Source organism: Podarcis erhardii (assembly GCF_964252035.2).
Source record: "Podarcis erhardii genome assembly, chromosome: 13".
NCBI lineage: Eukaryota > Metazoa > Chordata > Lepidosauria > Squamata > Lacertidae > Podarcis > Podarcis erhardii.
The window spans coordinates 20,544,366-20,571,765 of NC_138502.1; the positions used below are offsets into that span (position 1 = coordinate 20,544,366).

General features: G+C 39.8%; 1 protein-coding gene across 1 annotated transcript; it reads right to left on the minus strand.

Moving 5' to 3' along the window:
* On the minus strand, positions 1–27,373 carry LOC309327303 (vomeronasal type-2 receptor 26-like). Its single transcript, XM_081836473.1, has 9 exons — positions 27,314–27,373; positions 26,778–26,908; positions 18,538–19,389; positions 13,284–13,381; positions 6,861–7,152; positions 4,584–5,444; positions 2,925–3,152; positions 2,121–2,247; positions 1–1,335 (listed from the first exon to the last, which is right to left on the minus strand). The coding sequence occupies exons 3-9, from the start codon at positions 19,363–19,365 to the stop codon at positions 425–427; spliced, it is 3,345 nt and encodes a 1,114-aa protein (XP_081692599.1). The 5' UTR covers positions 19,366–19,389; positions 26,778–26,908; positions 27,314–27,373; the 3' UTR covers positions 1–424.
* Positions 27,374–27,400: the final 27 nt, after the last annotated feature.

The window sequence follows — 27,400 nt, forward strand, 5'->3', positions numbered from 1 at the left end:
AAATAAATATTATATTATAATTTGGTTTCATCACAGCCTTTTTCTTCCCAAACACTTAATCCCCTTAACAGGGTAGTTTTTTGTTTATACTAGTGATGTGGCTGCAGGTGATGTGGTGGTTATTTGCCTTGTATGATTAGCTTTTCCTTTTTGGCATTTCCAACCTTCCACAAGATTTGGTGGGCATAGTATGTAAGTGAATATAAGTTGATTTAATGGACTTTACTCGGTACATGGTATCCATCTAGAAGGTTTCCACTTTTCCATTGGAATTTTTTAATTAGAGGAAATTGATGGGATTTGAGTGAATATTTGTCTAGGTCACATTTTAGGAAAAACCCTCTTAGAAATATTCTACAGTGTAGACACAATGTATAAGAGGCACACAAACATAGCAGCTTCTGTGTTATATTTTAATCTATATTCAAATCATTCTGCTTTTCCTCTTCATTAGATGTTCCTTGTTGTTCAGCTCAGGCCTCAACAGAATAATGTAACATTTTGGAAAAAAGAAGCAGCCTAGCAATCCAGCACTGGAGGCTAAGATAGCGAAGATCTCCACAGCAACCATATATTTACCCTTAGAGCTCATATAAGCTGGAACAAAGGATAACCAAACACTGCAAAACACCAACATGCTGAAAGTGATGAACTTGGCTTCATTGAAACTATCAGGTAGTTTCCTGGCAAAAAAGGCCACAGTGAAGCTGGCAATTGCCAGGAAACCCATGTAGCTCAGGACACTGTAAAACATAGCCACAGACCCTTCATTACATTCCAATACAACTTCTTTACTCACTGAGTGCATGTCCACATCTGGGAAGGGGGGAGAGGTTGCCAACCACAAAGCACAGATACCAGTTTGAATAACAGAGCAGAAAAGCACAATGGAGTTGGCTAGCCTCTTCCCTACCCATTTCCTCATCCTAGATCCAGGTTTGGTGGCTATGAAAGCCAGGACCACTGTGGTGGTTTTGGCCAACACACAAGAAACAGCCACGGAGAAGATGATGCTAAAAGCAGTTTGTCGGAGGAGACACATAATCTTCCATGGTTTCCCAATGAATAGCAGTGCACAAAGGAAGCAGAGCAGGAGAGAGATTAGGAGAGTGTAGGTGAGGTTCTGGTTGTTGGCTTTGACGATGGGAGTGTCATGGTGTTTTATAAATATTCCTAGCACCAGAGCAGTGGTGAAAGAAAAGGCTAGAGCAAAACAGTTTAAGCCAAGTCCTAACAGTTCCCCATATGACAAATAGGTTACAGATTTAGGAATACATAAATCCTGATTTTTGTTTGGATACTTTTCATCAGCACATTTAATGCAGTCATTCATATCTGAAATAGAAAAGCCAATATATTTATTTTACAAATACGCCATAACATTTCAAGACGATGCATAAAAGTGTTTCTTTCATGAAGTCAAAACTGTTTGTACAAATTCATATATGTTCTGTGCTAGTACTCTCAAATGTGGCTTAGAGCCTTAGTGATATTAAGCAGCATTGTTAGTACTAAAAACAATGATGTATTAAGCAGCCTGAGATTACAGTGCCAACCTAAATCTGGCAGAAAACCCATTATCATTAAAGGGGGAACTTTTGTTCATTCCCTGCAGCATCTAAGCACAGTTTAAAGAAAGACCAAAGTAAAAGCCTGTTGCAGTGCCATTCACAAAGCATGAATGATAGCTGCTAAAGCAAAATATAGCTGCAAATTTCTCTATTTATGGGATTTTCTATTCTAAAACATAACAAAAAACAGGCAATTTGTAGTTTATAGCCAAGGAGCAACACTAATTTAAGAATCCCGATTTTGAGGTGTACCTCAATAACATCTTTGAATGGTGCTTTCTTTGGTGAGATATCAGCAGAGCAGCACTACTAATAATGCATTGCAATTTTAATTGAATTAATTTCTTTACAATCACCAGGTCCAAATGATACCACATGGACCATATTCTCCCTAGGCAGCAGCTGCTTCTTAGATCCAGCTCACCAAACCATTTAACAAAACCTATCACTCAAAGAACAAAAAACTAACCTTGAAGCAGTCACAGTTATAAGCATACTCCTCTGAATGACACCCATTCTTTTGATAAACCTAAATAATATATTTCATACCCTCCTGGTTGGAAATCTCTCCTTCTGGGCAAGGGATGCAATCATAGCAGCAAGATGCCTCTGACTCCCTCCCTTTCTTCCTAAAACCAGGATGGCAACTCTCTGTACAGACAGAAAGAGGCTGTGCCTAATGAGAATAAATAGTTTGAAATTATTAACCATATTTAGTTTCCCCCCACAAGACTCTCTATAGCAGGAAGGCATTTAATTCATGTATGAATCGGTCCGATCTTACAAATTGCAATTCAAACCTTGTATATACTGTAGTATTATGCCTATATTTATAACACATTATTTGTTTATTTTTGTTGCTGTTCATTTTTCCATGCCAAACTGTATAACAAAAGTAATTACCCCTGTCTGCCCATGAACAGTATTTCAGAATTCAACTTATATTTATTTAAAACACAATGTATTTTATAAATAGGATTAAGAACCTTCCATTTAACATAATATTCAATATACTCCAATGCATCATATTATTTTTTCCTTTACAAGTTCATTGTTTTCTATAACATTTAATAATAATAATAATAATAATAATAATAATAATAATAATAATAATAATTACTCTGTTATTTTTATCCACATTCACTTCTCGGATATTTGACAGATTTTGGAAAACTGATTGGGTGATACCCAATTTGCTTAAATTTATTGTGCAGTACAGAAGGCTAGTTTCTAACATAATTGTTATAAGAGAGATCACAATTGTTCACAGAAATTTGCTTTGCACTTCCACACAAAGAGGCAGTACTATTCAAAAATGGGAGATTTCCAAAGCTGCCAACAGTCGGATCCTACCTGATTAAACCACTTGTGCCATGTGATGGCATCTTCATTTATGGTTAGCATTCGGTCTGAAGGTCTGTCAGGATCCACAGTCCCAATTTTCACTCTGTGAAAGGTTTGATTTGAGGAAACTATCCAATTGATAACATCAAATTCTGCTAATAATTCCAAATTATGATCAAAAGATATCCTGTTCCCAGCACTGTTGTTAAATGAGACACTTCTCAAAAATTGATGGAGCTGGATTGCAAAGGAAAAGGCAGTAATTTTAGAAAGTCTAGAGATGGATTTTGCAAATTCAGGTCTAATTGAGGAATCGCTATTTGAATCTACAAAATTACATGAATGTAGGCTGAGCATGCTGTAAGTTTAGAGACCACAAAGAGGAAAGACAGTCTGAAGATGGTTCAGAAATTTCAGCTAGTGCAGAAATCAGTGGCCAGGTTGCTCAGTGGAGCAAGACAGTTTGCGCATATTACCCCAATCCTGGCCTGACTGTACTGGCTGCCAGTTAGTTTCCAGGTCCAATTCAAAGTCTGTTTAATTTCTCAGGATTGCAATACCTCAACAACCCCTTCTCTCCATAGGTAAAAAGGTAAAGGTAAAGGACCTCTGGATGGTTAAGTCCAATCAAAGGCAACTATGGGGCTGTGGCACTCATCTCGCTTTTAGGCCAAGGGAGCCGGTGTTTGTAAACAGGCAGCTTTCCGGGTCATGTGGCCAGCATGACTATGCTGCTTCTGGCAAACCAGAGCAGAGCACGGAAATGCCATTTACCTTCCCGCTGGAGTGGTACATATTTATCTACTTGCACTTTTTGGGGTGCTTGCAAACTGCTAGGTTGGCAGAAGCTGGGACAGAGCAACAGGAGCTCACTCCATTGTGGGAATTCGAACCACCAACCTTTTGATTGGCAAGCCCAAGATTCTCAGTGGCTTAGACCACAGCGCCACCTGCGACCCATATGAACCCTGAGAACATCATCTGAGGCCCTTCTTTGTGTTCCTCCTCCACGAGAGGTCCAGAAGATGGCAACACGAGAATGGGCCTTTGCTGCAGTGGTTCCCTGTTTGTGGAATGTGCTTGCCAGGGAGGTTTGGCTAGTGCCTTCATTATATACCTTTAGGTGCCAGGCAAAAACATTCCTCTTCAACCAGACCTTTGGCTGATTGACACCCGATGCCTTTTTAAATCTTTTATGTGGGGAAGTATTTTACATTTTTTTAAAATATTGTAATTTTATGTTGTGAACTGCCCTGAGATCTACAGGTACTGGAAGGTATACAAATTTAATAAATAATAAATTATAATAATTTGATAGCAGCCAACACCAACTATCTGAGAAAGTCATGTTATGCCATACAATTTTACAGCTTTTTCTCACGGCTACAGAAAGGTTACTCCTAGCCTAGTTACAGAATGTCATTTGGATTGCCATGCTCTGCAGCAAAGTTGCTATTCCATTTGCAGCTCCAAAAACCTCCCCAAGTATTTGTGCTTCATAAATTGCACATGTTTATAAACGCCCTATGCTTTTACTTTTCTATAGCTTTAATATGATTTGGAGAGAAAGAGGAAGAATACGAGGAATAGGTTTCTAATACTGTTTGGGGGCCTTTTGTAAGATCTAAGATACCATGCAAAATTATATGATGATGTTCATGCCCCTACCTGCCACATCTGGAGATTCTGAAGCTTCAAAACCCTTCTATCCCCTATTGCACTGTGTTTCGCTCTAGACAAGGCCATAGCATGCAAAGCATGGGCCACAGCATAGACAGCATTGTAGATGTTGTAACTGTGACCAGTCATGCTCACTTCAAAAAACGTTCCAGGAAGGTTCTGCAGTTTCTCATCGCCAGTACAAATGTATCCATCTCCCCTCTCCAAAACAGAATTTGGGAATACACAGCCAAAAGCCTGCTGCCAGAAGTCTCTGACAAAACTGTCTCCTTTTGTCCTGGAAGGACTGATGCTCTCAACAAATGGCTTGAACGCTGGTAGGTCAGTGGTGTGAATTGTGAAAGAGAGAGCACCAAATATTATATCTGTATCCCAATTCTTTTGAAAGGCCAATGAAGTGAGCTCCATCTGGGCTGTCAGTATCCACACTTTCCCTCTTGATATATTTGTCTCATGTTCCTCTTTTGACAGATATGGAAACCATCTCAGATACATCATAGCATTAGATTCTCCATAAAACACTATTACATTGGCTTTGCTGTTCATGGCTTTAGCGTGTATTTTTGACCCATATTCTAACTTATCATCAAATTCAGTGAAGGAAATTGAAAAGGGAAGTACTTCTATGAAGGCAAAACAAATACCATTCTGGGAGAACAGTGAAACTGCTATTTGCAGAAATCTCTCTCCATTGTCTGTGTCCATAACAATGACCCCAATCCATATCCAACCAAAAAGCAGTAATAAAGAGAGTATCCCTGAATACTGAAGGGTTTCCTTAGGGGTCATTTGGAAGAAAGAAAGTCCTGGGGCTTTATCATTCATCACTGGAGCAGAACCATACACGAGCTGAACAGAGACAAAGATTTAAGAAGGAGAGATAAGTTTAGCAATTTATAAGCTGCAGTTTCATGTGTAAAGGTAAAGGTAAAGGGACCCCTGACCGTTAGGTCCAGTCGTGACCGACTCTGGGGTTGCGGCGATCATCTTGCTTTATTGGCTGAGGGAGCCGGTGTACAGCTTCCATGTCGTGGGGCCAGCATGACGAAGCTTCTTCTGGCAAACCAGAGCAGCACACGGAAATGCTGTTTACCTTCCCGCCAGAGTGGTACCTTCCCGCCAGAGTGGCTAGGTTGGTAGGAGCTGGGACCGAACAATGGGAGCTCACGCCGTCGCAGGGATTCAAACCACCGACCTTTTGATTAGCAAGCCCTAGGCTCTGTGGTTTAGACCACAGCGCCACCTGCGTCAATTAATTCTGTGGTCTGGAAACTCAGGCCTAGGCACCAAAAGCAGCTTTCTAGGCCTCTTTATCTATGTCTCAGAACTCTCCCCAGGCCACACCTGCCACTGGCCCTGCTTCTTACAATGAATGTTTTTGCCTAGCTAGAGTGAGTCCTTAATCTATGATAATGCCTCTTTGTCTCGAAACTAGCCTACACTACAAAGTTAAACTTTACATTCATTGACCCACTGACAATTCTTTCCCAGCCCACCACCACCATGTGTCCCTCAGAATGTTGCCTACAAGAAGATAAAGCCCTTTGGCTGAAAAAGGTTCTCCAGCCCTGACATTAAGACACAAATTGTACATCAACCTCATAAAGTCAGTGGTTATTATCCCATGCTAAAGATACAGGGCTGACCAAGAGACAATAGGGTCTAAGCAAAGTCCTTTTATGGTTGGGGAAAGAACTTACTGTATTTCCTTAGAACTCATGCTCTTTCACAAGCAAAAGTTATATCTTTTCACAAAGATATAAATATGTATGTGTACACTGGTGGTCCAACCCAGTGTTTACTGCAATGTATTATGGTGTGCAATGCCTACAAACAGGAGACCTTGCACAATTGTATCCACATATGTCTCATTGTTGAAACAAATGTCCCATTTTATGAAAAATTGGTGTCTGGATTCTGTTGACTGTTCCAGGGAGCCAAAGACATTGGGCTTGAACCCCAAAATTCCCCCAACACTTGGGTAGTAGACCTCCCTTCTTGCTCTGTCCCTGATGTGCTTCCTTTGCATTTTGAAATCTTTTCTATTCCACAAAACATTCAAAAGTATGAAAAGCAATGTTTTTGGTTCTATGATGAATTCTAATTCTAATTATTATTTATGTACATCCATAAAAAATCCAAGCATTAACCATTATATACATATCTGAAACAAACAAACAAACAAACAAACAAACAAACAAACAAACAAAAAATATTAATTCTGAACTATTCCCACATACAAATGAGCATGTGTGCCTTACCTACCTGTGGAATCTTATAGATATCAAGGATATTTGCAATTGCAACAGAGATTTTGGAGTCTAGTCCTCCAATCACTGCAGTCAGCTTATTCTGGATGTCACATTTGTAGTTCGGAACAAATCTCTCCAATGTAGATACAAGTAGCATTGTTGAATAGTAGGTCTGCTTTGCCTTGAAATAGCTGTCATAGATGTTGAAGCCTAAGGTGATATTGGGTAGGATCAGAGGGTCTTCATTTATCTCATTCACTGCAAATTCCATGGCCAGAATGTGTTGGTAATTCTTTGGCACTGCACTAAAATGAAAGTTGCATTCTGTATCAAACTATTCCACACCTAAATCATAATAATAAACCACTATGTTCTGAATCTTCCTCCTCATTATTATTATGGGGGCTAACAGATTGAGGTTGAATCTTATCAAGAAAGAAGTTCTGTTTTTGGAGGACAGGGGGAGGGTGGGTGTGGGGTGTCCTGAACGGGGTAACCAAGTGACAGCCTTGGAGTCATTTTGGACTCACAGCTGTCCATGGAAGTGCAGGTCAATTCTATGTCCAGATCAGCTGTCTACCAGCTCCATCTGGTACATAGGCTGAGCCTCTACCTGCCCGCAGACTCTCTCACCAGAGTGTTGCATGGCCTGGTTGTCTCCTGCTTGAACTACTGCAATGTGCTCTGAAGTTGACTCAGAAACTACAACTAATCCAGAATGTGACAGCTAGACTGGTGACTGGGAGTGGCCGCCGGGACCATATAACCAGTGGCAGAGCTTCATGCTCCAGCACTGGGGGCAGAGGGCAGGTGGGGGCAAGGCTGGCGTACACCCCGGGGATGTGGTGTGCCACCCAAAGGAGCGGGGCATGCGTTCTGGCAGCGGGGTGCCCAGCGTGGGTGGGGGAGCAGACATGGTGGAACCCCATTAGGATCACGCTGCAGGAGGCGGTGCGCTCCCCCTGCCCCCCTCTTCCTCTGCTAGTGCATATAACACCAGTCCTAAAGGATCTTCTCTGGCTCCTAGCACATTTCTGCACACAATTCAAAGTGTTGTTGCTGCCCTTTAAAGCCCCAAATGGCATCTTCACCCCCATCATTCAGCGTGGACACTGAAGTCCTCCTCTGAGGGTCTTCTGCTGCTTCCCTCACTGCAAGAAGTGAGGTTACAGGGAACCAGGCAGAGGGCTTTCTCGGTATTGGCACCTGCCCTGTGGAACACCCTCCCTTCAGATGTCAAGAAAATAAACAACTATCGGACTGTTAGAAAACATCTGAAGGCAGCCCTGTATTGGAAGGTTTTTAATGCTTGATGTTTTTAGAAATGCTGTAAGCCATTGAATCAACAATTCAATTACAGCTATGGGAAAGAGAGAGAAAGAAAATGGGGTGGTACTAGGGATCTGTCAGGAGTCTTGAATACAATGGAACAAACTCAAAATGAGTCAGTGCCATTTCAGAGAAGATGTAAGGTATGAAGGTACAGGGTGCTCATGGTGATCCAAGAGTGCATCTTGTGGCGATAGAGAGATGACAAATTGTGATTTTGTGCCCAGCCTGCATAGACAAAAGCAAGCTGTGGTTTGTTTCTGTTCCTCAGGAGCAATGGTAGCTGCTGCCCATTGGGACTGCTAGGACAGAAAGCAGAGAGCCTAACAATAGATGAAGCCCTTTTTAAGTGAAATTGGTTTAATTAACACTGAAAATGGGAATGCCTGTGTAATGGTGAAAGGGTTTAACTAGAAGATTCCACGGAAACTTTAGAGAAGCAGGAAGAACCATCTCTGAACTTTAACTAATTGATAAGTAACTGATTATTGTTCTCCTAGCTAACATGTGAGTCACTTCCCCTTACCATGGGGGTAAGTAACTTTGTCACTTCCCCTTGCCTGAGGAGGAAATAGGTAATCAAGACTTTGTTCCTCCCCCAAGTCTACCTGAGAATTCAACATGCAAGGCCATCTGAGCTGCTTGCTCCAGCTCAGCCACACAGCTCTCACCAGCCATTTTCATGTTCTTATACCAATAATTTATGAACCTTGATCATTTGGTAATAAAGCCACATTTTACTCCCTGTGCAGCATTTCTGACTCATATATGCAACAGCACCTTAATTTGACCTGTGGAGAGTTTGTTAAGTAAGCATTTTTATTAAAACAAAAACAAAAAAAAAACAAAAAAACACACCACAACTTTCCACTTGTGGTCTTTTCCTATGCTGGGGAAGAGAGAATCTATGGAAGGAACTTTTATAAAGGGCAATTTTGGAACTCCCTTGGAAAGGTGTATCTTAAACAATTTAAAGCCTATATTTCCACTCTTTACTTTGCTGCCTATTTTGTGAATTAAAATCTCTTAAGAGGTTCTTTCACCAAATAGTACTTGCCTCAAACTTGGCTCTTGGCATCAAAGGAAATTCTCCCTCTTTGTACTTCTTTCCTTGAACCAACATTAAGTAGGCTCTGCTACCCTTCCCATTTTTTCACACTTACACCTTCTGTTCATGAGACTATCTAGTGTTATTGTTCACTTCTTCTGCCATGCTTCCATAAACCCTTGCACTGCACAATCATGTGCAGAATGATGTTTCTGAGCATCAAACACTAAGGGATACACTTTAAAGTAGGGTTTCTTGATAACATGAGTCTAATATGCCCTATGCTAAGATAGCAGAACAAAAGTGTGAGTATAGAAAGAAGTGAGAGATATGATGGAACAAAGAAATCACAGCAGAATTTTGGTAACACAGCCAATGAAAGATATAGTGAAGAGAAATAAAATAGCTTCTGAAGGCTTAAATGTATCCTCCCGGGGGGGGGGGGGATTTCCACTTCAGCATTCTATTAATGTATTACCTTTTTATACATCTAAGACAAGAAGCCACTGTTTATAGACCGTAGTTCTACCACTGCTCATTTCAGTGACAAAATACAAAGAGATTAAAACAAATAATGAATAAGTGCTTACAAGAAATCTTCAAGCAATGCTGGTGGAGGCTCTTCAGTGAAAGCTATTGAACAGTCGAAAAAGCTACCATGAGTTGCAATGCCACCAATGATGAGGTCTCCTGACTGATGGTACATGTGTTGTGGGTGACGTGGACCACAAACCCTACATTTCACAGCATGAGATTTCCATAACTTGTGAGGAAGCAGTGCCAGCAGGAAGACCACTAGAACCACCATCCTCGCTACAAGGCTTATTTTATTTTTTACACAGAAATTCTGCTATTTTCTTTTACCACACTATATAAAGTGTCTTGATGACTAACAGCCTTCTTTACTTGAGCCTTGGAGTGACTAATAGAAACTATTAGCGATCTCACTGGAGGACTGTTTCTGCTCCCAGTCCCTTTCCCCTGCCCCACACGGTGCTGGGTATATTTATAACAGTCTTGGTTGCCTTTGCTTAACAGTGTTGCTGTTAATCTTGTTTGTGGCCCATGAATTCCACAGAGAGTTGGACATTTGATAGTAATTAAAGAGGGAGGTAATAATGGGTTCTACTCTTGGGGTTCTTAAAGGAATTGTTAAATAAATTATGTTTGTCTCACATCTGAAAATGTGTTTGGAATACTATACAAGAAAAAAAAATGGCACCAGAAATAATGTTGTGCTCTGGAGCTAGAGACAAAATTAACTTCTTTCATGATAGGAGTAGTCTTCTTTTCAGAATTACATGGATTGATGAGCCACATGGGTTGTTCCTAGCACTACCCAGTCATTGCTGTTCCATTGTAAGCTGCAAGCATAATTAAAATGGACTTTCCACAACACCAGGAGTTGGGGTAGTTTGGGATGCAGCCTGTACTCTCAGAGGGAATGGAGGCAACAGAACCCTGCCTTCCAAATTTCACTGCTGCCACCAGCTGGATGTTAGCTTGTTTTTACCCTTGCTTCCTCAGTTGAACAGCTCTTTTATTGATATTTAACTATACTAAGCTACTCCTTATACTGTGTAGAATACTATGGCATTTAGGTATTAGGAAAATAGCAAGGTATCAGACAAATGCCTCCCAACCACCAACAGCCCATGCTTTTACTTAAGGTTTTAGTAAGGCCTTCAGTTAAACAATTTTTGAAAACATGAAAAAAGAAGAGTTAAGAACATCTAGAATACAGGGAATCAAAAAGGGTTTCAAGAAATCAGCCTCCAGAAGATGAAGCCTGTAGGAAGAAACCCTTCAGAAAACACTTTGTTGTACAGAATGAACCGAAAGCTGTTTAAAAATACATATGTTAACAAAAAAATAACAAAAAAATGGGGGATTCCCCCCCATGAGTATATGAGTAAAAACTGGATACAAAATGATGTTTATAAGAATAAATATTTAAATTAAGTTTTTTTATGAGAAGACTTGCAAGTGCAGTTATCAGGACCTAGTGAACACGGTGTTAAATGGAGTTGAGTCAGTGTAATTGGCTATTGATCTGAATGGTGGGGAATGAGACTGTCAAAGCTATCCCACTTTTTGTTAAAGAAACAGCAGCCTATTAAACATTCTGAATTATAATAACTGAATTGAGAGTTGCTGTTTTTACATTGTATCCTTTTCATTAAACATAACCATCCATTTTTAAATAATTGCTTTGTAAAATTGAAATAAATATTTGATTAATTCAATTTCAAAAATAGGTGTCTATGCTCTTTTGGAACCACATTTAAATTACCACAGGTACTGGTGGATTAAAAGATATATTTTTTTTAGTATCAAGTACCACCCTATGTCCCAAACACATCATTGCACCTAGAGACTAATCTTCCCTCGGTAGAATTACGGATCTGGCACAGGACACTTAACTATTGGTTTCGCCTAAACTCAAAACCCTCCGGTCTAATATCCCTAGTGCTGCAAGATTGTCACAAGAGTGCCTGGTCTAAATTTCCACTCTTGTGGCTTATCACCACAACAGCTACTCACTTTGGGTTTTAGTAAAGCAAACAGTCTAATTTGTCTGTGCCTAAATGATATCGAGCACCAGAACAACTTGGACACAATAAGGAAATTTTGCCCATGGTATGACTATTTTCCACCTTCCCATTTGACTCTCTGGCACCCTATCTGCATAATCTAGCAACTGTAAAACATAGATGCGCTTTTACTCTCACAAGATTGAATGTATTGCCCTCGGCTGTACTTGAGGGACAATTCCAACAGTTTCCACACGAAAAATGGAGATGGCAGTTACTGAATCAGTGACACATATCCTTCTGGATTGCACTCTTTAAAAATACTTGAGGAATGAGGTTATCACCCCTCTTTATTGTCCATTGCGGGTTGCCCAGCCACTGCCACACTATCCTTTCTCTTGGCAGAATAAGATGAGCAGGTGACAGAAAAGGTTGCAAGGTTTTTAGCTGGGGCAATTAGAATAAGATTCGCTACTCGACTATTGATTCAGAACCCTAAAATGTATTTTATATAATCAACTTTTTATTTGTATTTCTATTCTCTGTATATTGTATTGTTGTTTTATTGCTACGGCTGATGGCTGACGCAAATAAAGATTCATTCATTCATTCATTCAAGTTAAAATATATGGTGGCGGGGGTGCGGTGGAAATGGGTTTCTATAGATTTGGTAGAACAGTGGTGGGGTGGAAAGGAACTTATATCCCACATTTACACATTGCAGTCTACTGATTCATTTTGTTGTTTTATTGCTATGGCTGATGGCTGACACAAATAAAAATTCATTCATTCAAGTTGTTTTATTGTTGTTTTATTGCTATGGCTGATGGCTGACAAAAAGAAAGATTCATTCATTCAAGTTAAAATATATGGTGGCGGGGGGCAGGGCGGGCGGAAATCGGTTTCTATAAATTTGGTAGAACAGTGGTGGGGTGAAAATGAACTTATATCCCACATTTACACATTGCAGTCTACTGCTTCGTTTTCTAAATATTGCATTTAGAAAGAATGACATGGGTTATATATATATATGAATGGCTGTTCTTCAAAAAATGGGAAGGTTAAACAACTGGAAATGACAGATTTGTCCATCTATGGTGATCACAGAATTCCAAACTCTATATAAGGGCTTCTGAATTTCAAGAAGAGCTGCTGAAAGCTCAGTGGACACCACTTTCCCCTTCATCAGAATCTTCACAATTTTCTCCTTATTAGATGTTCCCTGTTGTTCAAATCAGGCCTCAACACAATAAGATAGCATTTTGGAAGATAGATGCAACCCAGAAGACCACCACTGGAGGCTAAGATAGCGAAGATCTCCACAGCAACCATGTATTTGCCCTTAGAGCTTATATAAGCTGGAATAAAGGATAGCCACACACTGCAGAAGACCAACATGCTGAAAGTGATGAACTTGGCTTCATTGAAACTATCAGGTAGTTTCCTGGCAAAGAAAGCCACAGTGAAGCTGGCAATTGCCAGGAAGCCCATGTAGCCCAGGACACTGTAAAACATGGTTACAGACCCTGCATTACATTCCAGGACAACTTCTTCAGTCACAGATTGCATGTCCACATCTGGGAAGGGGGGAGAAATTGCCAACCATGTGGTAGAGATTCCTGCCTGCATAAAGGAACAAAAAAGAACAATAGAGTTGCTCAGACTTTTCCTCACCCACTTTCTCATTCTGGAACCTGGCTTGGTGGCCATGAAAGCCAATACCACTGTGACAGTTTTGGCCAGCACACAAGAAACAGCCACCGAGAAGATGATGCCAAAAACAGCTTGTTGGAGGAGACACGTCAGCTTCTGAGGCTGACCAATGAATAGCAATGCAGAAAGGAAGCAGAGCAGGAGGGAGACGAGGAGAGTGTAGGTGAGGTCCCTGTTGTTGGCAACAACGATGGGAGTGCCATGGTGCTTTATAAATGTCCCCAGCACCAGAGCTGTGATCAAAGAAAGGGAAAGAGCAATGCAACCTAAACTGAGCCCCAAAGGTTCTTCATAAGACAAGAAGGTTACAATCTTGGGAATGCATGTATCCTGATTCTTACTTGGGTACTTCTCATCTGTGCATTTAATGCAGTCATTCATATCTGAAACAGAAAGAAACAAGACCTCTTCACACCTTACTCTGCTCACATATAGAGGGCAAAATTGCTGAAAAGGGGTTTTGTTGTGGTCAGTTTAGTCCTGCATGACCCAACCATCACCACTACTGCACTGATCATACCATCTGCAGCAGGGAGCTTTCTATAAGTGTGGAGGCTCTCTGCATAATTTTGAAGGCATGTCCAGCCTTCCCACATGACTAGTGGGTGAAGAACACATGAACTCATAAACATACCATGGACTATAAATCATACAAGTAGATGATTTCTTTCGAACTAGTAAAATTTGTTTATGTAAATTATAGAATAAATTATTTGATAAAAGTTTGAAATATTATTTAGAACATGTTAGATGTAAAGAAGCAAGGTGAGGTCACAATTCCCTGCATCAGCAGTAGCATCAAAGCAGTGTTCAAAGGAAGACCCAAGTGATGTCACAGTGTATTCTCTTTTTTCCATTTTAAAACTGTGAAACCATCTCTTTCCCTCTCCAATACGATCATATTGTCTGCAGCAGGGACCTTTCTGTAGATGTTGGGGCTCCCTGCATGAGCTTAAACCCACAACTGGTCTTTACATATGAGTAATATGAGGAGAGGTCTATGGCCATGAACTTGTGAGCTCATCACTGAAAACATCAATAACATTAATAATTTCTTTCTTTTCTTTTTACTTTTGTCCCATCTAAGGACTGTTTTCACATCCACAGCATAATTTTAAAGCATACTGTCCCCCAAAGAACCTTGGGTCATGGCTTATGAAGCCTAATCTATCATCTATGTATCTATCATCTATCTATCTATCATCTAATCTATCTATCTATCATCTATCAATCTGTCATATATATCTCTATCTATCATCTCTATCTATCTATCATCTATCTACATATATCTTACCTACTTGGTCTGAAATCTTCCCTTCTGGACAAGGTATGCAATCATAGCAGCAAAATTGCTCTCCCTCCTTCACTTTCTTGCTTGAACCAGGGTGGCAACTCTCACAACATACAGAAAGTGGCTGTGCCTTATCCATGGAGGAGGAGGAGGAGGAGGAGGAAGAAGAAGAAGAAGAAGAAACAGCTTCAAATGCTTGCACTTCTGGGGGCTTTCCACCTGTCTATACACTGTGAACTACAGAAGAGACTGTGTAGCCATGTATGAATGAAGTCAAGGTTTCTGGCATTTGTTAAAAGAATGAAGACAGTACTCTATTATCTATCTATATATTAAAACTTTGTTGCCCAAAGTTGACTTGCTGATTATAAGGCATTCTTCATTTTAAGTCCTAGAAGGTCTTCTGCACCAGAGGTATCCAAAGTGCCACTCTCCAAAAGTTGTTGGGGAACAGCTCCTATCTTCCCTAACCTCTGGCCAAGTTGAATGGAGCTGATGCAACACACAACTTGTAAAATTATTATTTTTAATCCTTAGAAAAATCTACCTCCCAAAACTCTGCCATACTCTGCCAAACTCTGCCCCAAACCTACAAATGTCTGTCAAACCTCCTTTCTTAAAATCTAACTCTCCTCAAAGGTCGGTGCAAAGGCTCCTGGGATTTCAATACATTCTGCATGTCATTTTTGCCCTTTTGCACCATTTCCAGGTTTGAATCAAATTATTTTTTTTTTTTTTTGTGGCAGCACACATCAGCACAGTTGTGTGTGACTCAAACATGCATAATGGGGAATTGCCAGTACTTATTTTCCCCTAAAGAGACAACTTTATGTGGATAATATAGAGCACCCTGGTCCTATTCTTTTGAGCACATGGCAGGAAAGAAGGTTTCACATTTTTCTCAGTTATGCAACTTACACACTTGCTTATGACTAGTGCATTTTGGTTTATCTACAGGGTGAGTCCTTTAAAAGAGGCTCCGTGGATACAGAGTACACATGTTCCACGGGGCCTCTTTTAAAAGACTCATCCCTGTTGCAAGCTCCTTTCAGTGCAGTGTTATTTGCCTGAAATGAGATACAACCATGATAATACTGAATGTGATGATATCCATTCCCATCTTCAGTTCAACTAGACATTGTCAAGAAATAAATGGAGCAAAAACATATGAGTGATGATCAAAGTGTCATGTGGTTCTGGCCCATAGGAAGGGTTTCAAATGTGTTTCTTTTCCTCTAATCCAAGCAATAAATATATAAATATTTATATACATATAAATAATGTATGTATGTATGTATATAAATAAATAAATATATACATTAAATAAATATATTTTATTTAAATATAAAAATATATAAATATATAAATAAATATATACATTAGTATATATATATACTATATAAATATATATATTTGCTTTCGTAGATTTTCACGGGTACAGGAATGCAGGTTTTGGTGTCCTCGGGTGTCTTCCCGTGTAAAAGTTGGGGTGTCTAGGCGACGTTTCGACGAGGTCTCACTCGTCATCTTCAGGCTGGTGCTTTCGGCTTCTTGTTACTGGAACAGAGCAGGATCTCAGTGTTTGAGTTCCTATAAATACTGTAGAGGGGGTGTGGTGTATAGCCTCCAATGTTCTGGGCAGAGAGGAAGTTCCCAGGCTAGTGTGCCTTTTCTTCTTTTGTTCCTTAATTACTTGAGAGATATCTTGAGTGATTTCTTGAGTGATATCCTGAGTACCACTTAGGTGGGTCATTAGGTGTGGATTAGTTGTTAAAGTCTTTGTGTCTTGACCTCTTGAACTTTGTGAAGAGTTTTCCTGAGAAGATGGCTGTACTGTACTTAGTTGTGCTCTGGCTTGGCTTCGTGTATAGGGGCGAGCTGTGGTTTTGTGGCTTGTGTCAGCCAGATCTGTGTAGGGATTGCAGGGGGGTGCAGCATCCGGAGGTGCCACCATGGATTGGCTACTGGATGGTGTCTGTAATTCATCTGTGGAGAGGGTCTGGGTTTGGGTCTGGTGTACACCCCCTCTACAGTATTTATAGGAACTCAAACACTGAGATCCTGCTCTGTTCCAGTAACAAGAAGCCGAAAGCACCAGCCTGAAGATGACGAGTGAGACCTCGTCGAAACGTCGCCTAGACACCCCAACTTTTACACGGGAAGACACCCGAGGACACCAAAACCTGCATATATATATTTATATATACATTTATATATATACTATATATATATATATATATAAATAAATAAATAAATATATAAATTAGTTTCCCTCCATCAATATCTCAGTTATTGAAAGAAACAACAGAATATCAAGGACAGAATGTTTTGTAACTCCAAGAATTCATCAATTCATACAATGTTGCACTTTGATTCAAGAACATTCTTACTTGCGTTCACCATGACATTTACTTTACACACCCATACAGAGAGCCAGGGCTCATTCAACAACAGGGCATTCCCAAAACTGCCCCCCCCCCATGGATCATACTTGGTTAAACCAGTTGTTCCAGGTTATGGCATCTTCATTGATGGTGAAGGCTTTGTCTGGAACAGCCTCTGGATCCACACTCCCGACTTGCACCCTGTGAAAGGTTTGGTTTGAGGAAACAATCCAGTTGATAAAATCAAATCCAGCTAGTAACTGCCCATTATGATCAAAGGCAATTTTGTCACCAGCACTGTTGTTAAATGAAACACGTCTCAAGAAATGATGGAGCTAGATGGAAAAGGAAAGAGTTTGGGATTTTCAGACGAAGGTCTAACGGCAGCAGACTAAAGGTTTCCTGAACAGTTTTGAATAGGGGATGATTGATGACATAAGGATTTGATTTCTCAGCATGTTAACTAAAGAGAATGCACTGGGAAGAAGAACCCAGAAAGATTTTAAAGTGGTTGGCTGAAATGGTAGGTCCAAAGGCAGGAAGAGGAATGGGAACTAAAGAAAGGGCGGCTGCCATCCCAGCTACAGATTGCTATTTACAATCCACGGGTCTCAAGGAAGGGTTCTGATTTGACTTATAACTCACAGCTGACATCAACAGTCGGCTGCTAATAACTCAGATATGTCGACATGCAATCAGAGAAGCTAACTAAAAAGCCCCCCACCATACTATACAGCAGGAATAGCTAACCATTTTCAGTCTCATGGGCAAGTTTACTAGGGCCGCAAGCCAGTGGTGAGTGAGACTAAGGACAAAGCGTGCAGGGTGAGAGTCAAAAGTGGGCAGGGTAACTTTGTACATTAGGCAACATGCCAGCCATGCAAAAGTATTTTTACATTCAACTAATACATGGGTAGGCAAAGTAAGCCCGGGGGCCGGATCCGGCCCAATCGCCTTCTCAATCCAGCCCACAGACGGTCTGGGATTCAGCATGTCTTTAAATGAGTCAAATGTGTGCTTTTATTTAAAATGCATCTCTGGGTCATAGGAATCTGTTCATCCCCCCCCCAAAGTATAGTCCAGCCCCCTACAAGGTCTGAGGGACAGTGGACCTGTTGAAAAAGTTTGCTGACCCCTGAACTAATACATTAAAAGACTGAAGGAAAGTATGGAGTAGGGACAGTATGGGGAGTGGCTGGAGGACAGAGTTTCAACAAGGGAATTACATGAGGGGTGAAAAGAGAGGAGTTTCTTGAGTGTTTGGAGATGAGAGAGAAAGTAAATGTGTGCACAAGAAGAGTTTGGGAGATAAATTACTATACTGGGTAGGCCCTATTTCAATATCTAAAATATTATACATTGCCATAGGAGCATATTCAGGAGGACAGTACCTGCCACATCTGTTGTTTCTGGGGCTTCAGTCGTCCCTCCTGTGCTATTTTGCTGTATTTGACTCTGTATGAGGTCATGGCATGTAAAGCATGGGCCACAGCATGGACAGCATTGTAGATGTTGTAGCTGTGGCCAGTTATGCTTGTTTCAAAAAATGGTGCCGGAAGACTGTCAATATTCTCTTCCCCTGTGCAAATATTCTCATCTGCCTCAGTGTTTGGGAATACACAGGCAAAGGCCTGCTGCCAGAAGTCCCTGATAAAACCATCACCTTCTGTGCTAGAAGGATTTTTGCTCTCAATATATGGTTTGAATTCTAGTAGTTCACTGCTGTGAATTGTGAAGGCGAGAGAACCATGGATTATTTCTGTGTCCCAGTCTCTTTGATAGAGAAATGATGTGAGTTCCATCTGGGCTGTCATAATCCACACTTTACCACTTAGTAAATTTGTTGCATTTTTCTGTTCCGATAAATATGGGAGCCATCTTAAATGTACCATGGAGTTACACTCTCCATAGAACACTACTACATTGGCTTTACTATCCATGAGTTTGTCACGTATTTTTGCTCCCCATGTTAGCAGGTCATTAAATTCAGTGAGTGCAATTTTCATAGGAACTCTTTCAATGGAGGCAAAACATATACCATTCTGGGAAAACAGTGGAACTGCAATTTGCAGAAACCTTTCTCCATTATCATTATCCATTGCAGCGATTCCAATCCATGTCCACCTGAAATGCAGTAATAAAGAAAGAATCCCTGTGCACTGAAGGGTTTCCTCAGGGGTCATTTTGTAGAAGGAAGCTCCTGTGGTTTTATCTTCCATCTCTGGAGCAGAGCCATAGAGAAGCTAAGGGGAAATTTGAGAAGGGTGACACTAGTAGTCACGTTTAAACAGTGTATTGAAGAGCTCAGATTACAAAATGCATTAAGATACACTGTTTGCAACTGACATGGGAATGTTATTACAATATGTTAAAGATGGGATGCTTCATTTTTATGCTAAGGTTGTCAAGTTGGTTTTTATTGGGGGTAGAAACATCAGTGGGGACTGTTTCTCTCCAGACTTCCTCTCTGTCACAAATATTTGACCTTAGCAGTCAGAGGCAAAAGATTTTCAAGAAAGATTAGATGTGTATGGGTGTAACGATGTACACTTTAAAATCAACCAAATTTGAGTTTGGGTCATATCTAGAGCTTCCTTCATTGTTTGATGATGTGTGGTGTAAACTCAGAAGAGAGGATATTCAAATGGCTTCTCACATTACGTTTTGAATTAGAAGATCAGTAAAGAAATACTTCTTCCAGGTATACTAGATCTCCTATAACACAAGGTATTGCAGTCATGCTTGTGCTCTTCTGTGTGTGAGAGAGGTCCATGGTCTGATCTAGCAAGACTCTCCTTATGTACCTTTGTTTTATTTTATTTATCTTACACGCGGGTTACATAATGGGTCATGCTTATAAAGCCAAAAATGTGCATAGTTAAAACACATTGGGGTCTGTGGCAAGTGGCAATGCAAAAGTCATTTTCCCCAGAACCCCAGCCCCTTTCTACTCCCTTTTTAATTGTGTGTGTGTGTGTGTGTGTGTGTGTGTGGTCCAAGTGCCTAAAGGTGATTGAGCTAAAGTCAGACATACATTGCGATTTACTTGTACAATGAACATCTATATTAAGTACTATGGCTATATAAGACTTAAAGCCCACCTTCCTACTCTTTCAGTGTTTTATGCCCATAGATTAAGAATGTTAAAGGCTTCAAACACTGAATGGGATATTCATATTGACATTGCACAAAGACTCTGCTTTTTCAATCACATAGCTTTACACTTAGTTACTTATGCAGTAACTAAATTATGCACCAGTTAAAGCATTTGATTCATTTTCTATATTATATTATTTTCTATATTTTCTAAAAGAATAATAGTAAATTTAAAATGGAGAAGGTGTGATAACCATTGATAAGCCATGTTGAAATCAGCTTAAAACCATTGATTTCAGTTACTTTGCTCTAACTATGACTAGTGTTGGATATAACCCAGGAAATATGTTATAGTTACAATGACCTAAGCCACAAATAAAATAAACATATATGTGCATCCATGTGTATGCATGCACACACACACAATGAACACACACACAACTACATATGTTTGATTGTACTGATATTTTAATCTGAACTTTTAAAATATGTTTTATATGAGACGCCTGGGTATAGGGCAGTATATAAATTCAATAAAGAAGAAGAAGGAGGAGGAGGAGGAGGAGGAGGAGGAGGAGGAGGAGGAGGAGGAGGAGGAGGAGGATGGTTTGGGTCTTTACCATTATTTTAATTGTGTTAGGATACCATTGGCCTTATGGAATAAGCTCCCATTCATAAAAGGGAGATAAATGGATAAAAATTATTTGAACATCAATAAAGACATAAATGTTACTTTTTTGTAGACATGCTATAAGGCATATGTATCTCACCCATCGTATTATTTGAAATTCAAGGATCTGAGGGGCATTTGAAAGGATTAAATCCCATCATCTGCACATCCATATAGGCACATAATCCCTACCTGTGGAACCTTATATATATGCAAGATATCTGCCACAAGACCAGAAATTCGGTAGTCCAGTCCCCCAATCACTGCTGTTAGATTACTTTGGATGCCACATATGTAGTTGGGAACAAACCTCTCTGGTGTGGACATAAGTAGCATTGTGGCATGATAGGTCTTCTTAGAATTGAAATAGCTGTCATAGATGTGGAAGCCCAAAGTGACATTGGGTAGTATCTGAGGGTTTTCATTTATCTCCTTTACTGCATACGCCAAGGCCAAGATGTGCTGGTAATTCTTTGTCACTACACTATAAAAATAGTTGCATTCTGCATCAAAAAATAAAGCTAATTCCGCTGTGTTCCACCTTCTTCATTATATTATTCATCATAGAACTTCTATTCCAGGCAGCTAGTAGTTAAAGATTAGCAATGGAGACCTTTTATACCTATCCACCTGAACAAGGATCCATGAGAGGGAACTTAGAGGTTCTGCCTCCAGAGGGGATGGTTTTATCTAGGACAAAGTTATATATGAGGCTCTGCCACAGATTGACATAGTGTTTGAAGTTCCATTTGCATCCCCCCGTTCATTACCAAGAGCAATCTCTGAGTGGTAGTGATATAATAACGATATTAAAATAAAATAAATCAAATAAAAACAATTTAACAATCAACAGGACATTGTTTTATGTTCTGGTGATTTATTCTTACTGAGGCTGCTAACAGTCCAAATTGATGGGTGTGCTTGTGGTGCCTATGCAAAATGAACCAGGCACAGACTAAGGCATATGCTGTATCTATCTGGAGAAATTAAGCTCATCTGTTTTCCAGTGTCACTTGAAGAATGAAGGTTCTTCAACTCAGAGAGCTGACGAGTATCCTTCAAATGGCTACAAGGCTGAACTCAGCAGAGACACAGCCAAACATTTTCAGAGCTCAGCTTAAGAACACAACTTATTGGTACACAGGGAATGTATGCTAATATGAGTGAGAATATAAATTTGAGTTTACTAATAGGAGGCTGGAACATTCAAATATTAATACACACATACATGTATTCCAAATTCTCATTTTACATTATATGTCTCTATCACCTACTTTCTTACGAAGACATTTTTGGGGAAACAGAATTATACCAGAAAAGGAAATGTAATATAGCCAGCAAAAGAGGATATGTTTTAAGACCAGGAATCAGGAATATATGAAGGTGGTTGTGAAACTTGTGGTTGGAATGATTCTCATAATGTTAAAATGCACGTCCTATGTATGGCCAATATTATACAAAGAAACAAATGTTGCAAGAATTCAGAGCCTTAAGAGAAACCACAGAGGACCTATGAGCAACACAGAATCAGTAGAAGAAATAACTGAAATGAGGAGAAAGAAAATCTAGAAGTGAAATAAAATATAAAGGCTTAAATATATTTCACCCTGACTTTCTCCTGTGCAGAAAATAAGTATTTATTTCCTTCTACTTTCACTCATGATCATGATCTGTTTTAGTTGTTTTTAAAAATGTGTTTTTGGATTATTGTGACCTGCCCTGGGACCTTATGGGGAAGGGTGGATAATAAATCATCATCGCCCATTGTTTTTAGAATAAACTGTTAAGAGTTTGTCTTGCCAGGTACAAAACACAAGGATAAAAATATGAGCAAATTTTCCCATCCTTACACAAAGCTATCAAGCAGTCCTGGTGGGGGATCTTCAGTGAAAGATAATAAATCATTCATGAAAACACCATAAGTTGCAATGCCACCAATGATAAAGTCTCCTGGCTGATGGTACATGTGTTGTGGATAATGTGGATCACGAACCTTACATTTCACAGTATGAGCTTTGCATAGCATCTGAGAAAAGAATACTATGAACAAGACCACTAAAACAACCATCTTCTTCAGTAGAAGGGCAACTTCCCCCTCTACATGCAGATTTTCTAACTTAGAGTGTCTATGCTTAGAGATTCCTCTAATGGTAGTTTGTTCACAGATCTAAATCGTGAATCATGTAATGCAAAAGTATCAGAGAATAAACCTTTAGATCCTGGCCTTATTCCAGTTCCTACTCTTATCTCTAAATAGTACCAGGCATATTTATAACATTCTTCTTAATCATTGAAGTTTATTTTATCGTGGCCACTGAAACTCCACCAGAGATTAATACTGCAATGCTTCCGATAACTGAAGACGAAGGAAATCAGACATTCAGATATGAGGATTCCCTATGGAATGCTGAAGAAAACATGTTTTTCACAGCTGAACAAAAGTTTTCACTCATGATTAGCTTGGAAGAAATTGATGATTATGTTTGGAATGAATAACAAAGAAGGGGACGCCAGAAATATTAGGCTGCAATCTGGAACAATAAAACAAATTATAGAAGCTTGATGACAATGCAGGTCTCCTTGAAAAAACAACATTGAGTGTTGTGGTCTGTGCAAAGAGACATGAACTCATTCCCCACCCACTGTTTGTACATCACCACATATCACAGCAATTACTTGCTCAGTTGAGCACACTTTGACATATATCACAGTGCTGATGTTGGGGGGTGGGGCTGAGAGAGGCAAACAGGGACTGACTGCACATATCTTCCTCTAGGTATTGCATTATTCGCTAGCACTAAAGCAGCCCAATATGTCCACATGGAATCCCAGCCCCATTCAGTTCTCTGATATGGGTTTTATTGCCTAATATTCTTGCTGTGCTTCTGCAATACTAATGTGCTCATAGGTTTTTTGTCTTGCAGGGTTCCCAATAAACCCTGTTACCTGTAACTATATTTATATGAAAATGCTCAATAGCATGCACATGTTGCATCATAAACTAATGTGAAACAATTAAAAGCACAGGATTGTCAATCAAAAACAGTTCCGTGCCTTATGCTTCTACTTGGTGTGAATTGTATTACGTGACATTTCTCTCTCCCACCACTGGCTCCCACTTGCACACCTGAATGGTCTGCAATGCTATTCCCTCCTAGTTGCCAAGAGTATACTTCCATGGGAGCTGAGGTTGGTTCCTGTTCAAAAGCAGAATTGCAGTATTTCCAGTGCCTAAACAGCTGCACAGGTGACCAACAAAAAGGGTGCTGATGTCACGAAGCCACTGAGACCTGCAGGCAGATCCAGAACTTGCTATTGACAAGTGCTGAGCCTGCCTTTAGGGAAATATTTCAGCAAGGGGGAGTTGTGTAAAAAACTTTATGTGGGAACAACATTTACAAATATATTGCAGATCAAACACACATGTCCAGCTTTCAAATCATCATAAAAGACAGGGGTATTCAAATTCTCCCATCTTTTTACTTAATAAACTGTTTCTGGCTGTTCAGCTCAGGCTTCAACACACTAACATTACATTTGTGGGAGGAAAGACATATACTTCTGGCAATTCCTGCAGCCAAACTGGTGCCAAATATATTGCTTTCCTTTCCTTCATATTAACTCAGCAAGAGGGGGGTCTTATCATATGGACAGCCCAGGACTTCCACATTAACTGCTCAGGATTGATTTTTCTATTATTATAACCATTTAAGCATGCCACATACAATACCATAAACTACCAAGGCTGTGTACAACATAATAATAAACACCATTATCATCACTACAATATCTGAGTAACAACAAAAACAAAAACAAATACTTGAACAAACAAAGATAAGTCCAGATTGCAAATTACAGTTGAGGAAAGAGATTTATTAAATTCTTCAGTGTTTATTCCTTATGAGTTGTTCTCTGTTGTTCAACTCAGGTTTAAACACAATAATGTAACATTTGTGGGAAAAGATGCAGCCCAGAAGGCCAGCACAGGAAGCTAAGATAGAGAAGATCTCCACAATAACCATGTATTTCCCCTTTGTGCTGAGGTAAGTTGGCACAAAGGATAGCCACACACTGCAGAAGACCAACATGCTGAAAGTGATGAACTTGGCTTCATTAAAACTATCAGGTAGTTTCCTGGCAAAGAAAGCTACTGTGAAGCTGGCAATTGCCAGGAAGACCATATAGCCCAGGACAATGTAAAACATGGTCACAGACCCTTCATTACATTTCAGTACAATTTCATCAACCATTGAGTGCATGTCTACATCTTGGAATGGGGGAGAGGTCACCAGCCACACAGTACAAATGCCAGTTTGAATAAGGGAAAAGGAAAGAACAATGCAGGTGGCCAGCTTTTTCCCCACCCACCTCCTCATTCTTGATCCTGGCTTGGTTGCCATGAAAGCTAGTACTACGGTGATGGTTTTTGCCAATACACAAGAAACAGCCACTGAGAAGATGATGCCAAAAACAGCTTGTTGGAGGAGACACGTCAACTTCTGAGGCTTGGCAATGAACAACAATGCGGAAAGGAAACAGAGCAGGAGGGAGATGAGGAGGGTGTAGGTGAGGTCCCTGTTGTTGGCAACGACGATGGGAGTGCCATGGTGCTTCATAAATGTCCCCAGCACCAGAGCTGTGATCAAAGAAAAGGAAAGAGCAATGCAGCCTAAACTGAGCCCCAAAGGTTCTTCATAAGACAAGAAGGTTACAGTCTTGGGAATGCATGTATCCTGATTCTTACTTGGGTACTTCTCATCTGTGCATTTAATACAGTCATTCATATCTGAAACAGGAAAAGACATAAGCCTTCTTTCTGCATTACCTGAGTGTTGAGGTCTAATGTAAAAAATATATTTGCAGGGCTGTACATATAATCACAGCTGCAAAGTAGCACTGTCTTTTGCTCCCACTATGTTGATCATAGCATGATTTAGAATTCATGCATGAAATATAACCTCACACACCAGTAATGTGTGAAAAGGGCTATGGTATTGATGTTACATAAAACCTTAATAATATGGCTAAATGGTTCCTTTCACAGTGGTATAAGTTGACCCCTACATCTGTGATTTTCCTATTCATACCAGTAGGTGTTCCTCTTATGTTTATCCCAACTTTCTAATCCGTTAAGTTATTTATGGTAAATCAGTACCAACAGGGCATGTGCACAAATAGTTCTACTGGTTTTTTGTTTTTGTTTTTTAAAAAATCCATCAGAATTGAACAAAACCAGAAACCTGCACAAGTATACCACATTAAAATAGATATTTAAGTGTAGTTTGTTTCTTGAGATTTCTGGTTTTTCACAAATATGGGAGCTCATAGGCAATATATTCAGGAACACTGGAAATAGGAGCACAGCCAAAATAGAAAAGAAATCAGTTTTAAATTATCAGCTTACATTTTGAATTTTAACATGCTATGTTAAAATTAACATAGACTGGATAGGATTTTTTGTGTGTGGTTTGCCTGTGCAGTTTTCTGCTTCTGTGTAAATCTGAGGGACCAACAAAAAAAATACACCACTAGTTCCATTCAGAAGCACAGCAGAAATAGTTTTGAGCATGACTAGAAACCAAATGAAAGCACTAATGAATAATGGGTGTGGAAAGAGGGATAACAGAAAGTGACAACTTATCCACTCATCACCAAACCATGAAAACAAATAGTCTGTGACCCAAGTGAAGCAGTTTGGAGCCTGATTTTCCTCACCGTATTGAATCAATCCCATATAAATTAAACTGGAATTTGCAAGGGGAAAACATCAAGCTTGGAGTAGCCTGATTGTAAAAATGTGTTCCTACACAAATCAAATTGGAATACTGAGAACAGAAAACACCCAGTAGCATCAGGTATACTTACTTACCCTCCTTGTCTGATATTTTCCCCTCTGGACATGGGATGCAATTGTAACAGCAAAATGGTTTCCCTTCTTTCACTTTCTTGCTAGAACCAGGATGGCAGCTCTCACTGCATGTAGAAAGTGGCTGGGCCTAATCCATAAATGAGAAAGCAAAATAATGAGCTTGGAATCTTTAAATTTCATGGGCCTTTCCACTTCTTTTTGCAATGTTAAGGAATTTCAAGCACATATGCACCGCACCTTACATGCAAATTAAAGTACAAATTCCATTCCATCATAGACACACAGAAGGAAGTCTTTAAAGACCTCCTGGTAGCTTTGTATGATAGGCCTAGGTGTGAGGCTAACAGCAACACTGGAAACAGATGCAGAATTAACATGATTGTTCGTTAAAGAACTAGTTTGTACTTTGAGAGAATACTGACACTAATCTTTAGTCTGGGCTCTTATATGTTTGATGACAGTTTTGAAGAGATACAGTTACTGACACTATTCTCTAAAACACTTTCACCCTAAATCTCCAATTGGATCCTACCTGGTTAAACCAGTAATGCCATGTTATGGCCTCTTCATTGATAGTGAATGCTTCATCTGGAGGAACTTGAGGATCCATCCTCCCAAT

Bases quoted from the DNA above. Each gene is read 5' to 3' on its own strand.
- LOC309327303 (XM_081836473.1), bottom strand. From the start codon at position 19,365: ATGGAAGATAAAACCACAGGAGCTTCCTTCTACAAAATGACCCCTGAG. The intron at 13,382-18,537 runs GTACTGTCCTCC...TCCTTTATGCAG, and splicing joins AGAAACAACAGATGTGGCAG to GCAGGAATCTCTACCACATG. The intron at 1,336-2,120 runs GTATGAAATATA...TTTCTATTTCAG, and splicing joins AGAGATTTCCAACCAGGAGG to ATATGAATGACTGCATTAAA.